The sequence below is a fragment of the Rhopalosiphum padi genome, chromosome 2, assembly GCF_020882245.1.
Source record: "Rhopalosiphum padi isolate XX-2018 chromosome 2, ASM2088224v1, whole genome shotgun sequence".
Taxonomy (NCBI): Eukaryota; Metazoa; Arthropoda; class Insecta; order Hemiptera; family Aphididae; genus Rhopalosiphum; species Rhopalosiphum padi.
Genome location: NC_083598.1, coordinates 71,003,546 through 71,022,759, shown reverse-complemented (window position 1 = coordinate 71,022,759; position 19,214 = coordinate 71,003,546). Strand labels below are relative to the sequence as shown.

Sequence of the window (19,214 nt, the reverse complement as noted above, 5' to 3'; positions counted from 1 at the left end):
TGATTTAACTTACTATAAGTTAAGGTTTTGGTAAACTATATTAATACTTTCAAGTTTCAACATTAACAAATTAATTAGATATACTTATGGTATCATACTACAGGCCTTAATTAAATAGAGTTTAATTTGGGTGATTTCATATTTTAATTAATAAGTCATGTATCAACATAAACAAACACCATAAATTGTACTATTCTTCAAATAGTCTCTTGGGTATAATTTATTTATTATGAATAATCTTTATTGTGTTTAATGATTTTATTCAAACTAATCCAGTATCTAATGAACACTTGTTCAATAAATGGTCAAATTTGATGTTGATAATAATATAATAACATATTATTACGTCTCAATTTAATATAACTAGGACACTAGGTATTGATAACTAAATTCAGTTGATAACCTTAGACAAATGTGGCCAAGTCACGTATCAAGTTTTATTATCATAATCACTAAAACACTAAACTATCAAAGTTCTTGTTTAATGCACAGTTAAAAAAATATGAGAATAGAAAATATTTCATAAGATTTACCAAGAGAATACAGTAGGTATACTTGTTAAGTGAGAAAAATTTTTTGTATGGCCATCAAATGTCTACAACACCAGCATTTCCCTAATTTTTATTTGAACTGGCTTAAAAAAGTATTTTTTCCCTTTGTGACCCACCAAAATATTTTACATTTATCATTGTGTAAAAAAAAGGCAAAATAAAACACATTTGAATGTTCACAAAGAATTTTATAATAAAATTGAAGCGATAATTTGTAACAAAAATGTAATAATTAAAATATAGTTACTAATTATATCATATTATCAAACGAAATAATAAATAATAAAATTTAATATGAGAATTTTATTAAATTCTGTGACCCGGTAGTGGGTCGGGACCCACTATTTGGGAAACGCTGGTCTATACCAAAAATAAATAAAATTTATGGGTGAAAAATAATAAAATAAATATAGGTTAATTACAAATTATCATTTGTTATTTATCTAGCGAATACACAACTACTGTGTGTAAATGGCACATCACTGAACATATTTATATATTCAACAAAACAATACATACAAATAAATAAATGATAAAAATTCAAACCGTTTTACAATTTGTTTTCAAAAAGTTTAATACACTCTGTTCGATATCTGATCACACACATACACACATACACACAATTATTTAATCTAATATTATACAGACGTGTGTATAATATATAATACATATTACATATATATGTTATACATAAGAAAAGAGTACAAAATACAATGCATATTATTATCATAACAAAATACAATTTTTTCGACTATCTTTAAAGTATTTTAAATTCAATCAGTTGACAATAGGTAAGACGTAAGGGAAGAAATAATGGTTAAAATATTTGGATTAAAAAAAGCGTAATATCCTCGTTTGGATGTACTCGTATATAATGTTGCATGTTTAAATAGCCATTAACTAATAGTTTTAATAATAATAATAATAATAATAATAATAATAATACATTCATATGACAAACGTATTACAGAAATGTATAAAAATAGATAACAAATGTATTAAAAAGTATAATATATTTACATATGAATTAAAAAAATTATAAATGACAGTAGCTACAGTTTAATTTCTAATGCATTAACTCTGAATTTATCTTAACACAATAATGTGATGCTCATGTATGGTCATAGAAGATATAATGGGATAAAGTTACTAAGTATCAATTGCATTTTCATGGTATTTTTGGGAATCATAAAATTTTGAGCATTTGTATTAAACAACTGGTTATCATAAAATATGACAAAGTGAAGATTAAGTTATTATGATATTGGCACTTGAGTATTTTTTTTATAAATAGTTTATAATTTTATTTATATTAAAATTCGCATAAGCACCCTGTTCATTATAAAAAAAATTGTACTGTTTTTTTTTTTTAATACATTTAAATAGCTTTTTGTTGAAGGAATATTAATAAATGATTTGGCAATTATTACACTCTATTATATATATAAAAAAAGAACACAACACAGAATTGTTTTAATGCTTTAAATAACAAGTGAAATTTTGTTAAAACTTCCCATGATAATAGTATGCAACAAATTACAATTGTACCACATGTCCATATTGTCTTATTGTTGTTAGATACTTATTAATAATGCAATTTATAAAATTAAAAATATTAAATGCATAATAGGACGATAAAAAATGTAAATCAATACAAGATTATTACAATATATTGTTTTAACTTTATGATAATGTTTCTTTTGTTATTTTTTACAAAATAAAATGAAAACATTTTAATAGGTTACATTGACTACAGTTTTTAACTGCAATGAATCATAGAAATGAGTTATGTTAGATATTTTAATAAATAAATTATATTTAAAGAATTTATAATTGGAACATCCATATCAATAATTTTTAAATTATTGTATTTGATATTATATTACTGACAGAATTAAAACTAAAATAATAATTGGGTTACTATCTTATAATTAACAAATTTACTATGAGCTATAGCAAAATAACTAAAGTTCGTTGTTAAATGTAAAATATATATATTAATGTAATCAAAAATGCTAATTAAAAACAATTAATAAGTTTATCATATTTAATATTGAATGCAAGTTTTTGAGAATTTGTTTTCAACACAAGCACTTAGTTACATTATCTTATAAATAATTTTTTTTTTTTTAATTAATCAATGTTTATAATTTACAGTCAAAATTGTCTCTATTATCAAAGTTACATAGATCATTTTAAATTCTATCAGCACAAAACATTGTTAGTTTCATGAAACACTTTGTATTCATACCAGCATTTATTTATATGCAATAAAATATTGTTTCAAATATTTATTGTAATGCTCAATAAAGGACTAGAGATTCATGGAGTAGTTAAATTTGTTTGGAAGCACATTTTTAATTAAAAGATTCTATATTGTGATTGATATTACTTATAACTGACCAATTCAACCAAACAAATAGTAAATAAAATATTATTTTTAGTTTGGTATAATTATTCAATCTATTGAATATGAATTTAACAAAGTAACTCTGTGTGTTAATAAAAAGTGCTGAAAGAATACAAATAATAATATAACTCATTATAAATTAAAGGACAATTACAAATCGAGGGAAAAAGAGGAACATGACTTAATATATTATCGATAATAAAAATTTTAAAAACACACACTGAAGACTAGAGAAAAGTAGAATTGTAACCACTTTGAGCATGTTATTTTGTAATTAAATAATGTGTTGTCATAAATATAGCAAATAAAACCAGAATTACCAAGTTTATCTCAAAGTTCTTAAAAATTGTTTAAAAAAAATTATTGTACCATAGAATTTAGTCATCGTCGTCATTAGTATCCACATGTTCTGTATCATTGTCTTTGGTTTCCACATCATTCTGGTCACTATTCTTAAGAACAAGAGAATCACCACTATCTTTGGCTGTATCAGTAGTATCCTCAGCTGCTCGAGCTTCTAAGGCTCTAATACGATTTTCATGTTTTACGATCATGGCTTTCAACTTTCGAATTTCCTCTTTAAATTCTTTGATGATATCATCCTAAAAATAAATAAGATTTAGTTTACAAACTCTGTTTAAAATATACATAAAAGATATTTTGCTATGCTAGGTTGCATTTAATGATTTAATGGTGAGCTAATAGTACTTAAGCCATGAGTTAGTGGCTCATGATGAGACATTCAATTTAAGTTAACTATTAAGTTTATCAATTTTTTATGCAACCGAGCATAAATGTTTTGTTTTTACTAACTGGAATTGACTGCTGTGGCTGAGTAAATTGTGGTTTAGCTACAGGAGGTGCGGTTGTATTGTTTGGGCTGGACTTGACTGTTTTATTTGCTGATGGTTTATCCAGTATATTTGGCTTTTTAGCCACCTTCATTTCAGAAGCCGTAGGCAATCGTGTTGGCTGATGATAATCTTTTAATGATATCAGGATAGGTTCAGCATCTTGACCATTAAACCAATCTTCGGCATCTATTGCAGGAATATCTCCAATAGTATCCGGATATAAATCTTCTTGAAATAACTCTGACTAAAAATATAAAAATAATTAAAATTTTTTAATTTATAATTAAAATTTTTTTTGAAAATAAGTTACCTTTCTTGGAACCGTCATGCTAATTGCTTGACAGAGTCCAGAATTATTCAAGCGATAAAACTTTGATATTTCACAAATAGATACATCACAACCACGTTTCGGCATCATGCCAATTCCTCGTTGAGGGTCTGGTGTTTGGAACGTATTGATGTAATGAACAAATGGATGTTCCGCGGTAATTTCAAAATATCGAATTACACTATCCCCCTAAAAGTACATAATGTTTAATTATATGCATATTAATAAAATGATAGAACATCATTAAAAACAATATATTACCTTTCCACACAGGTAAATCATACTAGTATCAGGATCATACAGAGGAAACATAACGCCATTGCTTGTATCTAATTCAACCATAACAATGGGATCATCTAGTTTTTCGGGAGATCTCAAAGAATACTGTCTTTCAGAAAGTTTACTAAAACCAGTTGTAAATATAAGGCCTCCTTTTAAAAATATACCTCGGGATGCTTTGCTTCCTTCATGACATATTACTTCCTGCAATAATAATGAATAAATATAAATATTACAAATTAATTAATTACCTAAAATACATACCTGCTCAATTTCTCCACTTCTAGGATTAATTAGCCTCAGCTTTTTATCTTTACACGTTGTCAATAATTGTGATCCATCAAAATTCCATGAAGCACTAAACACGATATCTGGATGACAATCTATATGGATAAGTGGTTCACCAACACCAACATTCCAGATTACTACTTGATTATCAGATCCTATAAATAAAACAAATATTACATATTACATATTAAAATAATTAACTAAAACGTTAAAGTACAAATAAAAATTACCGGCAGATAACAAAATATTTCGAGCGGTTGGATGCCATAATACCAGACCAACTCTCCTTTGGTGATAAATTAAATCTACTACTGACTCAGTTAATGTTCTAAAAAAAAAACAAATTTGATTTAAAACATAAAATAAAATTAGTTCAAATAAAAAAAAATTAATGTACACACATACCGTGAAATACCACCATCGGGAATTTGCCAAACTTTTACCACACAATCTTCAGAACCGCTAGCAATTACATTATCATTATGCGGACACCATGCAATATCCAATACTGGACCCTTATGACCTCCAACTACAGGTTGATCAGCAGGTAATCGACCAGTCTAAAAAAGCATTTATCACAAAGTTAATATTATCCCAAAATCACAAACAATTATTAAAATTAATATTGATTTTTTTTTATCTATTTTTAGTTTTATTTCTAATTAACAAATGCGTGATTAAAAATAGCTCAGATTTAGGTAAAAATTTATTGATTGTATATATATAATATATATATATATAGCCATAGGTGGGGATATCCATTCTCGGTCTTCTAGAGAAAACAAGTATTTAAGTAAGGAGTTTATCCCCGAGTTTATTTATAAATTAAGTTTAATTTTGAATAAAAAATAAGCTTTTTAAGGAATGAGTAATCTTCTTTAAATTGTTTTATAGATCCAGCCAAATTTTACGGTAACATTGTATTGGTACATTGAAAAAAAAATCCTACACGCGATTTCTATAAATAATTAGTCTAAAATCCACTATAAACTTAAAACTAATTTTCAGATACAATATCATTGAAGTTAAAAATAAATCATTTTTATTTTTCCAAAATTAATTCAAATATAAAATAGAATTATCTACAAAATATTTAATAACTATAAAAATAAAAACCACTGATCGCTGTCATATTGATAGTTTCAATAAAAATATTTTCCGTGAAAATCTTAAACAATTTAATAATAAAAATATCATGTTGCAATAAATTATTGCATTCGAAATCATGATACTGGAAGATCATTTTTCTAAAATGCCTATTCTATTAAGTTTTAAAATCTGTTTTTACTTAATAAGAAGTTTCTAAAAAAGATAATTAATAATTACAATTTTTAAATATTTCTGAATATGTTAATATGTATATATATATATATATACAATAATATGATAAATAAAAAATGAATATAATATGTACATAAAAATAACCTTGAATTAAAATTATTTTATCTAAAATCAAGAATTTAATAAAAATAAATCTCAAAAAATAATAATTTCTCAAGATTATTTATATACAGTGAAACCTCCTTAACAGACACCTCTAAATACCGAACACTCTAAATAACGGACACTTTTATGGTATTTTAACTTTTGATTTTTATCATTTCTATCGTAACTTAATTGAAATAGAAAATGCATTAACATACGAAATTACTTCGCGTCAAAATACGAAACAATCGTTAGGTTAACCTCGTGTACACGTCCCTTAAAGTAACGGCTTTTTTTTAATATATGTTAATTTAAATTTTTATATTATCAATTTTTTATCTTTTTACCTTAGAATTTTTAAAAATACATTAAAATAAATTAAATTTATTATGTACCTATGTGTATATGTATAAATAATAAATAAATTTTTTTATTATAATATCAATTTTTTATTTCCCTATTATATTTCTCCCTCTAAATATCGGACACCTTCAAATAGCAGACAAAATTTCAGCGACCGAGGGTGTCCGGTATTTAAAGGTTTCACTGTATAATATACATAACTATGTAGTTAAAATATTAATGAGTTATTTTTGGCTACCTGAACTAAAACAAAGTTAATCTTGTATTCAGTTCTCTAAATTCAAATATAACTAATATAACTATTTAACAGTCTATTAAATGTAAAAAAATTGTCTTTATGTATATAGATATACATGATTTGCAAACATTTTCTGCATTCGTAATTTTTTTTTCAAACTACATACATCAAAATTTATTTATGTATATTAATAAAAGAAAGTAGTTTATTTCCAAATAAAAAAGTCAATTAAAAACAAATGATACTTTGCTACACTCAGAATCAAAAATGTATAAAGTACTTCGAGTTTATAAATAAATGTACATTAACTCGCGCAATTCGAACAAAGAAAACACACCTGTTATGGACGTTATGGTACTATGATTTATAAAGTATCCAACCACCTATTACAAAATAACTAATGATACGAAAAAAAACAATAAGGAAAACTATAAACTGTAAACTATTGTTTAGAACTTAGTTCTTTTTACGTTGTACACACATACATATCTAAGTAATGTGAGTCACTACTTACTAAATAGTTAGTATAAATGTACCATAGACAATTGTATATAAATAAAATAAATACTTTCGTACCTCGTACGATAATAATGATTTTGTTTTGTTCTTAATACATAATTATTATATTTGTGAAAAATGTAATATAGACACATAGTACCTATGAGTTATGACTCATATAAATATATAACATTATTCCTCGATATAACGTTAAAAAGAATAAAAATAAATTAAATTTTAAAAACTAATATTCTATTGCACGAATACAATTTTTTTTAAATAAAAAAAAATAAATAAAAGATAAGATATTATACTATAATTATTTTGTAGAATGTCATTAAAATCATTGAATGAAATATAAACGAATAGTTTAAATAACAAAACATAGGCTAGCATTGTTCAAATTATCTAAGTAGGGGGTCCATCATTTTTATTCTATCCGCATACCTTCTTATTTCTTGGCAATATGTTTGTATGGACCATGAATATTAATTATGACGTCATTCCGCTAAGATAAATACATTGAACATGGACTGAATGAAATTAAATGACTTGTATAGCGTAATTTTGTTATGAAGAATACAAATATTGTTATAAGTTATAACATACTGTTATTTTATACGTGTTTATTAATATATTTAATATTATTATAAATATATAATTTATAAATTATAATAATACTATAGTATATAATATAATGTAAATACCTATATGAAATATTTTTAAACATATTTTTCAAGTCTTTAATTTGTATTAATTTACTTTCTAATTAAGAAAACTAAATATTTTAATCAACTAAATATCAACTATTAAGAGGCCGTCGTGGTAAAAGTGTTACGTATACAACGCTCAAGAGATGGCGTTGAATTCCATCTCGCCGCCGTCGCGGTAGGCCGTAACCACGCCCATCGTGTACGCGACGGGGTCCGCGTGTTGTAATCGCGGGAGAGGTACATTATTATTTCACGGACGGTCGTGCTGAACGTTTCGCATCAAACGTCATTACAGGCCGTTACGTAAATTGTCGCCCGTGAATTCTATACGGTGCGCTGGCTCGCTACTAGCTCGCAATTCGCAAACCTATTTTTTAATTAAAGCTCCTGTTTGCTTAAAAACATTAACCAATAAATTAAGCATACAAATTATTATACACCAGAACTCGATTTATATTTCTAACCCAATTACTTTTTAAAATACATGTAAAATAATAATTTCATTACGATTAAATAGATTTTTTGGTAAAAGTATTGCGTATTTTACGTTGTAACTTATAAGTGACATGAAGCAATTTTTGTACGATAATTTAATCTCCTAAATAAATATTAACAAAATTTTAAATAGTTTTGATTAATAAATATTGGTGTATTTACTTATTTTAATTTTAAACATATAATACCTACATAAAATAAGTATAAAAAATGTTATAATCAGGGCTGTGAATTTATTGTTTTAAAAATCATAAAAAAATTAATTTCAAAAATTTTATTGACATTTATAGAAAATAACCTAAAAAGTTTGTAACTGAGTATATCCGTACACAACTCAAAACAAATCAAAATTTTTTGAAATTTTTTTCATGTATAGAAAATTCTAATATAAACATTCAGTGAAAATGTCTTGTATTTACAGTTATTCGTTTTTGAATTGCAACAAAATAAGAAAATCGCTACATGAGAGGCCGAATAAAAACTTAATGTGACTTTTTTGTAAACATTTTTTTTTTTTTGATAAAGGTAGACAAACTGATAAGGAATCTTGTATTACATTTTTAAATCTCCGATTTAAAAAGAAATATTTTTATGAATTTATAACTCAAAATAATTTGTAAATTATTTTCATTTTTACGTATTTTGTTAATATTTTAATTTTTAACTTTAAATGCTTATAAAAAAAAAAAGTGACTGGATTTTTATACTATAACAGATCAAAATATTTTGAAAATTTTTTCATGTATAGAAAAGGCTAGTATAAACATAAACATTTAGTGAAAATTTCATATGTTTACGATCATTTGTTTTAGAGTTACACCAAAAACCAAAATCGATTTTGTCAAAAACCGATTTTGCGTAAAAATTCTTGTTTTTCTTAATTTTTATTTTGTTTTTTTGGGCGCTTTTAAAAACTATTGGGAAATTAAAATTTTGACCTCCCAAAAAAAAAAAATATAGGTATATAAAAAAAACACATCATTGTAAAACCAATACATTAATTCTTGCTTCGCTCAGAATCTAAAAATTTTAAATGTTCGTAATCAACTAGAAACAAGTCAAAATATTTTGGAAATTTTATCAAGTATAGTAATTGATAAATATACATATGATAAACATTCCAAGTGTCTAAGGTTATTCGTTTTTTAAATCAAGTGAATATATCTAATGTCGTAAAAATTTCAACTTCAAACGCTCATAAAAATTTAATTTGACTTTCCGGTAGAGATTTTTGTTTTTGATAAAAATAAACAAACTTATATGAGGAATCTTTTATTAAATTTTCATGAATTTCTAATTCGAAATAATTTTCACATTTTCGTTATTTTTACGTCTTTTGTAAAAAATAGAACTCTAAATGCTAATAAAAAAATAGACACTGTATTTTTAATATTTTTTAACTGATATTCTAACAATATATATAAGGAGCCTTGTATTACATTTGCAAGATTTTCGACCCAACGAATACAATTTTATTGACATTTATAAACAAAAAAACTAAAAAAATTGAAATTTGAAATTGTCCGTAAATAGCTCAAAACGAGTCAAAATATTTTAAGAATATTATTGTGTATAGAAAATAAGAATATAAACATTTAGTTAAATTTTCAAGTATTTTCAGTTATTCGTTTTTGAATTTCAATAAAATAAGAAAATCGTTACATGAGAAATGATGAGTGAATATCCAATGTCGTAAAAATTTGATTTCGAACGCTCATAAAAATTCAATTTGAATTTCGAATAGAGATTTTTTTTTATAAAAAATTAGACGAACTTACGAGGAATCTTGATTAAATTTTCAAATCATAGATTTAAAAAGAAAATTTTTTAAGAATTTTTAATATAAAATAATTTGCTCATTTTTTTCAATTTTATGTATTTTATATTTTGTAAATTAGAATTTAAATGCTTATAAAAAAAAATGTGACTATGTATTATTAATATTTTTCAACTACTGTTAGGAGCCTTCTATTAAATTTTTAAGCTTTTATACACAACAAATCAACAAATAACATTTTATTGACATTTATAGAAAAAAAACCTAAAAAGTTGGAAACTGCAGAGTACCTATATATCTGTAAACAGTTCAAAACAAATTAAAATATTTTGAAAATTTTATCGTGTATAGAAAATGATAATACAATATTACAGTGTACTCTCGGTAACTCAAAGTTCACGGGGAAAAAAATAATTCAACTAACTTCAAATATTTCGAGTTATCAAAATTTTAATGTAGAGGCGTAGCCAGGGGTTTTTTATGGTGGGGGGGGGGGCTAAATAATTTTAACTTGAGTTATTGAAAATCAAAAACAACAACAAAACAAAAATATTGAAAATATATTAACGTTGATTTGCCGTTAACATATTTACTATTTTAAATAATTAAAATTTGTAACTTTGTAAGACAATTTCCGTATTTAAATTTAAAAAGGGTGGAAAAGCGAGTATCGCTCTGCTGTATAGTAGTGATGGAGAGTAGGTCACTATAATGGATGTGTTAAATTTGAATGCAATGACAGGTATCATTATTGTATACGAAATCAATTCTGAATGATGATGGAGATAATTTGTCAGTCTAGGATTATATTATATTATTAGCTACCTATATTTAAATTGTAATATATTGACATATCGTTATTATTTTACGCAATTTCGTAAAATATTTAATTTCATACGCTCGTACATTTTTTTCTACATTGTCGCTGGAGTTTTTTTTTTACAGTGATGATTTGAAGAAAATGTTATAGAGAACCCTGTATTGGGTTTTAGATATAAATCACTAAAACATTATGAATTTTCAACTTAAAAATTCCTTGCAAATTTTCGCGATTTTGACATATTTAGTAAACATTTGAACTTTACATGCTTAGCTTATAAACAACAATTATGACTAACAATTTTTGAATTTTTTTTTACTACGCTAAGTGCAACTTATTATAAACCTTGCAGTATTATATCTATTTTAAAAATTTTTTTTATTGGTATTTCAAACAAAAAAACTTAGATATAGATACATCGAAATTTTCAATTGTCAATAAATAGCTTTAAAAAGTCAAAATATTTAGACTTGGTGAAAATTTCAAGTATTTAAAATGATTTTTTGTGTTACAGCAAAATAAAAAAATCGATATTTTCAAAAATTGATTATGCTTAAAAATGCCCGTTTTTCCGTTCCTTTTTTAGGTTTTTATTTGACGTTTTTGAAACTACTGGAAATTTTAACTCACCAAAGTATCATTTAGATTCATTTTCCATTTCAAAGAGGGGCTGAAGTTAAAAATTAAAGCATTATTTCTACTCCTTCAAAACGTGATGACATACACGAAAACAAGTTGGTGCATTTGGGAAGGTATATATTAAAAATTCCTAGTAATTTTCTAAAGAGCAGGGAAAAACAGACATTTTCACGCAAAATCGGTTTTTGACAAAATCACAAAATCAATTTTGGTTTTTGGTGTAACTCTAAAACAAATTACCGTAGATACAAGACATTTTAACTGTTTGTTTAATTGTTTATATTATAGAATTTTCTAAGCACGATAACATTTTTAAAATTATTTTTTTTTTCCAATATGTACAATTTTGCACAATTAGCATATTTGATAAGGGTTACAATAATACATGAGTACGTGAGTAAAAAGTCACCCACTAGTGGCACTTGACTGGAATTAAAATACTTAAATTATTTTTAACTATTTACTTTTTAAGTTTCCAATTTTTTTAGTTTTTTTTCTATGAATGTTAATCAAATGTTATTTGTTGGGTAATAAAAACTTAAAAATTAAGGACGAGGCGTCTTATATAAATTATAATAATTGAAAAATATTAATAATACATTTTATACATAGTCAGTAATCACATTTTTTTTTATAAGCATTTAAAGTTCGAATTTTGACAAAATATAAAATACAAACAAATGAAGAAAATGTGCAAATTATTTTGTTAAAAATTCATAAAAATTTTTCTTTTTAAATCTAAAATTTAAAAATTTAATACAAGATTCCTCGTAAGTTTGTCTAATTTAAAAAAAAAATTATTTCTACCAGAAACTAAATTAGAATTTTTATGAGTGTTTGAAAAGTTCAAATTTTTACAACATTGGTATTCACTCGATTTATCATGTACCTAGCGATTTTCTTATTTTGTTGTAATTAAAAAAACAAATAACTGTATCTAGATATTTTAAATAATTTACACTATATGTCTATTTTATCAATTGCTATACTTGATAAAATTTTCAAAACATTTTCACTCTTTACGGACATTTTCAATTTTTTCAATTTTTTATTCCATAGTTATTAATAAATTAGTTATTAAATTTGTTGGGTCAAGAAGCGTGAAAATTTAATACAAGGCTCATGTAGATAAAACGTTACAATAGCATTTGAAAAATATTAAAAATAAATGGGTACAATTTTTTTTATAAGCATTTTAAGTTTGAATTTTGAAAAAATTTGTCAAATTTTAAATTATTTTGTAGTTAAAAATATATATTATAATATATCAAAGCTGACTCTCCGTCTTCGATAAGATTCCTTTTTCTTATACAATGATATTATATCATTGAATTCAAATTTAACACAATAATCCAGTAAGTATATAGTGACTCACTTGTAACCTACTGTAAAGCAGATCGCCACCCACTTGCCTACTTTTTTTTACTTATACAGTTATACTAATTTAAATTTAAAAAATTTCGTCTTGAATGTCAATACGCTAATTTTATAGAACAATTGTCTATAATTGAAAAAAAAATTGTTTAAATCGTACGTTTTCTAGCCGATTTGTGAAAATTTTACGATATAGTATTATGTCGTAGTTCCATTTTGCGTAAAATACGATAGTAAATAAAATTACGAATTATAACATCGAAAAATAAAATAATATTATTTATTGATAAAATTATTATTTTTGTATTGACGTACTTGGCTATTTATAACCAGTGCGCGGCTGCGATAAATAACCAGTTTTGACCTATGGTGCGGTACGGCTGCATATGCAAGCGGGGTGGTGGAAGAAGTACTATTTCAGAACGCTGCCGCTGTAATCGCTTTAGCAGCACATGACGACGGCAAATTCGTAATTTTTTTGCCAAAAACATGCTTTCGTACTTCCAATAGTACTCAGGCCTCGTTGATCGTAGAAACATGATTTTGGTATCAAAATAATCACGAGAAGTTGTACTAAATATTCTTGGAACAGATTTTTGATATCTAAATTTGCCGATTTTATATGATTTTTTAAAAAAAAGAAAAATTTTACAAATTTCAAACACATATAAAATTGGAACGAAAAAAAATTTTAAAATTCTGTTCCAAGAATATTTAGTACAACTTCTCGTGATTATTTTGATACCAAAATCATGTTTCTACGATCAACGAGGCCTGAGTACTATTGGAAGTACGAAAGCATGTTTTTCGGTCGATTTTTTTCTACTGGGACGGCCTCTTAAATCTTTAAAAGAATGTTATATTAATATCTCAAATTAATACAATTATCTTAACTAAAAATATCGATATTGAAATGTATAACAAATTGCGCTGGCGAGGAAAAATTGGCATTTTGCACACGGCAACTGTTCAAATGTATTTTTGATGATTTTAATCTCCTGGGAGAACTTTAAATATAGAAATCACGATGAACAGTTATTATATATAAATTATTTTAGGCGTACGTCACTAAGTGGGGTTGCCCTGATTATGTCGTGTTGCTGACCACAGAAAATAGACGAAACAAAATAAAAACACAGCACCATACAGATCTCTTAATTACAATATTTATTGTTGTTCTATTCTTGAAAAATATGGCTAGGAACTTAGTTTTAAAAATTAATATACATAATATAGTATATTGTATATACAATTACTACCATTGTTTGTTGTATATCAATTATTTGTAATAATAAATAAAAATGGTGCAATCATGAGCTACTGTATCGATTTGTGGTTCATTTTTTTTTTTATCTAGTTGTAAATCAATAACTACAGTCCACAATTAATGTATTCATTTTTAATAATTTTTTATGAGCTCGCCTAACAAAAACCATAATTTTCGATGAATTGAATTAAATAAATAATAATAATAAGATTGCTAAATCACATAATATAATTATAATAAAACAATTTTATGTTAATTATACATGGAATTTTCAAATTTTTAAAACAAAATATAAGTATAAATTATACTTTTTTTAAATTTATAACCAACAACATCATGGAAACCGCTTTCAGATTAATTCCACGGCTTAAGTATAAGTTATACTTAGTTATATCTAACCTAACCTATACTTAGTTTCATATTTAAACCCAAACTATATTTTTAAATATTTTTAAAATATGAAAATAATTGTTTTTATTTAAAATACCAAAACATTTTTAGTATTAATGTATTAATATTTTAAGTTTTCTAATATAGTTTAGTATAGTATAGTATGGAAAAATTAAAAAAAAAAACAAATGAATAAATTAGAATAAAAGTTGTTAGCAGGAAAAAACTATATCTATATATATATCATATATGTATTTAAGTATATATTTTTTATTTGTTTCTAAAAATAGATAAAGCATATCTAAAAATGATTATAAAATAATCTCGAATACAATATATTCTAACAATAAAAAATGATATTAATACATTTATTGATAATATTATTAATTTCTTATGAACTTGTTACTTATTTAGCTACTATACTACATCATATTTAATTACAATAGTTATACAAATCATCACATTACATTACATATTTGATGTCAATGATAGTGTTCACATAGGAATAGCTAAACATTATTCAATCTACTACTTAAATTTCAATACTTAATGTAACAGTACCTAATTTAATGATGACATGATATCTATAGTGTAAACTATCTTGTTACTAAAAAGATAAGTTTATATTTAATCCTTTATTTCTTATTTGTGGTTAAAAAAAATATATCAATAACTGTCATATCCAAACTACAATATATATAAGGTATATTAGTACCTATGCCAATTTATTTTAATGGAAAACTTATAATTGTCTTTACTTTTCCTATAAATACCTAGTAAAATTAGTAAAATTGTTGATAAATATTATTTAATATTATTATAATGGAAATATTAGATTTTTAATAACTTATGAAAAAAATGTATAAATAAATAACTCTATAAGAAAAATATTATTTATTGGTTCTATAGCAATGAGAAACCAAATTTTAATTTTAAACAATTTAACATGACACAACATATAGATTTCCTCAAAAGCAATTCAGTTAAATATATTTAATTAACAAAAATATATCATACTTATGTTTAATAAGTTATTATTTAATATAATATATTATTTACAAAAAAAAATAATTTTAAATAACTTACCTTTGAAAGAGGTAGAACAATAAAAGCGCCTCCACCAGCTGATTCAACAATGCAGGCCACAAATTTTGGATTCACCGCACAAAAAGTGGAATCCCACGAAGATTTGGATACTCGAATATTGTCATAGCAATATTCACGTTTTAAAGCTGTACCATAAACATGACGAAACTTACTACTTCTTACTTTAAAAGACATCTATAAATAAATAAAATTATTAAAAATTTAATTATACAAAGTTAGTTGCACAGGGATAAGCCAACATATTTATATAAATTATTTTATATGCAATACAGTTAATAAATATCTATTATTTCCTCAAATATACTAAATAAATGTACTAAATATTCAATATTGGTCTAATAAATTGTACAAAACAAGAATATGTATTATGTGCCTATTTTATAGTAATATACCTATGTATATTAAAGAAAGGTATTAGGGGCAGATTGGCTAAGGCGTACTTGAGTGCTGCAGCACAGTAGGACAATTAAAATTGTCAAAGAGAGACTATAATATAAAGGGCTGCTGAACATTTAACAATATTACTCATTAGTTATAAGTAGGACTTGGATATGCCCTTAAAAATACCAAAAATGCATGATTTATTAAATAAATTCAAATTATTATAAAAAAAAATGTATACAAAAAAAAAACGAGTAAACAATTAAATAACATCTGCATTAAACTACAATAAGAGCAATTTACAATTTCAGCATTATCTAATTGAAAACTGAATTAGTTGATGTTGAGTTCAAAATGAAAATAATTTATATTACCTAGTACTATGTAGTACTTATATTTCAATGAAGTCAATTTGTTTAGTCATAATACAAGAAATAGGTCAAAAATTGAAAAATGTATTAAAAACATCAAAGAATGCCCCAAAAAGTATAAAATCCACTAAAATGAAAAAATGCACCAAAAAATTTTGTGGTTAGAACACTGAGTACTTGAAACACTTTTGTAGCTTGGATAGATCCGCTTACCTCCCAGTTCTCCTCTGAAAGGCATATTCAAGAAAGTTGAATACCATCCTTGGACATTAATCCATGGTTACTATAGGTAAATTCCCCCAAAAAAATAGAAGCACACAATTACTATTACCTAAAACAAATATGAAGGTGAAAACTTACTCATATATGTAAAATATTCAAGTAACATCAAACAACTTCAATTTGATAAAAAAAAAAAAATAGGTAGTTTTAATAAAATTCTTCATTACATGGATAATGCATTGGTATCATTATTTTTTTTTTATACAATTGTATTTATTTTTGAATAAATACATGTGAATAATTTGTTAACACTGAATTTATTTTTCTTTAAATCAATATTATGTTTTCTACTTTATTAACAAAATCTTAAATAAAACTAGATTCAAATTTAAAATCTTATTATAAAAATATTTAGAATTAACTTAGAATAATACTGTTATGGAAATATCCAAGTTTAATCTACCTACCTATGTATCACAATTTTACATTGTATTTCTAGAGAAGTTTTGATTTTCTAGTGAACATTTTTAAATTCTAATACAGGTGGGAGCTATTTTTCTAGCTAGTTAATAAAAAAGACTAGCATAATAATAATCAACAACATGCAGTTGGTTTAAAAAAAAAATAAATAAAATGTGATCAGATAATATTTGATTTTCAGAAATTTGTTTAAATAAATCAAATACATACAGTGAAAAATGTAAATATATAATTAAAACTAAGGAACTTATAAATTTAATATTTTTTCATAGCAATATGAATAAAATTAAAATTTAAGATAGGTACATATTATTCTGTTTTTGTCATACATTAGAACTTTATCAATAAATAAGGTCATATATACTTAGGTAAGTACTTTAGATGCCTATGAATTATATTTATCCTCACAAGATCAGTAAAAATAAGAAATATAAATAACAATAAAGAAATAAGTAATAAACTAATAAATATGTTTAAAATTAAAACATTCTTCAAATGTTCAAAAAATAAAATCAATATTAATTAACTTAATTCCTAACATCTTCAAATCCAAATTGATTAATGTCCTAATTAAAACAAAAGTTTCAGTCCTTATGCCAAAAAAATTTAATATATCTAATAGACAAATGTCCTCTACAATTTTGTCATTGACTAACATTCATCAAGATTGTCAGATTCAAAAAAAAATGGGCGTATAACAGAGAAACCAACAAACAAAAATTTGGTGATTATCATTCAAGTACCTACATGAATAATTTAAATGAAAAAAAATAAAAACATCTTACAGAGGAGCTTATAAAAACTTGGGTAATAGTAAAATAAAACTTATGCCCCGAGGCAAAAGTTTAGATGTTACCTATCGAGTCGAATTAAGAATTCAATTCGATGTACTAATATATTATAAAATAAATAAATTGCTTAACGTGTGCTCACCTCGGTGACTCATGCAACGGGAATTTCTCTTGAGTATAATCTGTATATTTGATTTTTTCCGACGTTATCTCGGATACAGCTAACGGAGCAACGGCGGTCCAGCCAAATATATATATATATATATATTGCGGTAACCGTGAGTGTGTGCGTGCGACGGCGACGTAAGTGTAAAGCGGATGAGAATTCGAATAGTATTCCAAAGTTCGCGATTTCGTCGATCAGCCGAATCACACAATTATTACAATAATGTATTGAGTATATTGACGAAAAAAAAATGAAGTAAATAAATAGACGGACAAGATAACCGGAACGTCGTTCGACGGCGTGGCGCGGGGGGAGAAGGCGATATTAAACGCGGACAACGGCTGAACGGCGCGGCGAACTGGCCGTGAATCGGAGGGAAAAAAAGGTCGCCGTCTAATATCACTGAATCACTCTACCATATTTGGCGTTTGCGAATGGAAACGCGACGGCTGGCTACTGAATCGGTGCGATGGATGGATGGCCGGGGGTCGTCCGCGGTCCGCCGGTTTATTTACAATCAACGACGCACGGGGCAGTGCGACACCGAGCACCATAGTCGCAGTGCTGCCAACGTCACGGAACCCCCACGCGAGCGGTGCCGCGGCAGTCGACGCCGTTGTATTTATTGTATCCTTTATGTATAGTACTATTAGTATTTAGTACCAGACTTGTACCACAGACTACATAGTATTATATATTTATATTAGTGTAAATAGTGTCGCTCATCGTCGCCGCTATACACGTCGGACACGTAAAATGTATTTATACGGTATATCGCACGACTCGCCATTCAGAGTTCAGACGTATCGATGCTTGCCACTCGTAAATACGCGACTATTGAACAACGCTAGACTTGACAAAAAAAAATTATATAATTATTTATTATTAATTCTACCATTCGCTGACACGCATTTCTTATTCATGTCGTGTCGTGAAATCTTGCACACCGCACACGCATTAGTGCAATAATATTATTATTACACATTA

The 19,214-nt window shown here is 25.5% G+C and overlaps 1 protein-coding gene across 2 annotated transcripts; it reads right to left on the bottom strand.

The window, feature by feature from the left end:
* Positions 1-965: 965 nt before the first annotated feature.
* On the bottom strand, positions 966-18,727 carry LOC132920102 (coronin-1C). 2 transcript variants are annotated; one of them, XM_060982183.1, is made up of 9 exons: positions 18,204-18,727; positions 15,796-15,990; positions 5,116-5,270; positions 4,941-5,038; positions 4,687-4,865; positions 4,405-4,626; positions 4,126-4,332; positions 3,775-4,059; positions 966-3,563 (listed from the first exon to the last, which is right to left on the bottom strand). In XM_060982183.1, exons 2-9 carry the CDS (start codon positions 15,988-15,990, stop codon positions 3,339-3,341), a joined length of 1,566 nt encoding a protein of 521 aa, XP_060838166.1. In that variant the 5' UTR covers positions 18,204-18,727; the 3' UTR covers positions 966-3,338. The 2 variants fall into 2 exon arrangements, with proteins under 2 accessions (XP_060838166.1, XP_060838167.1); XM_060982184.1 differs by lacking the exon at positions 18,204-18,727 and adding an exon at positions 16,782-16,804.
* Positions 18,728-19,214: the final 487 nt, after the last annotated feature.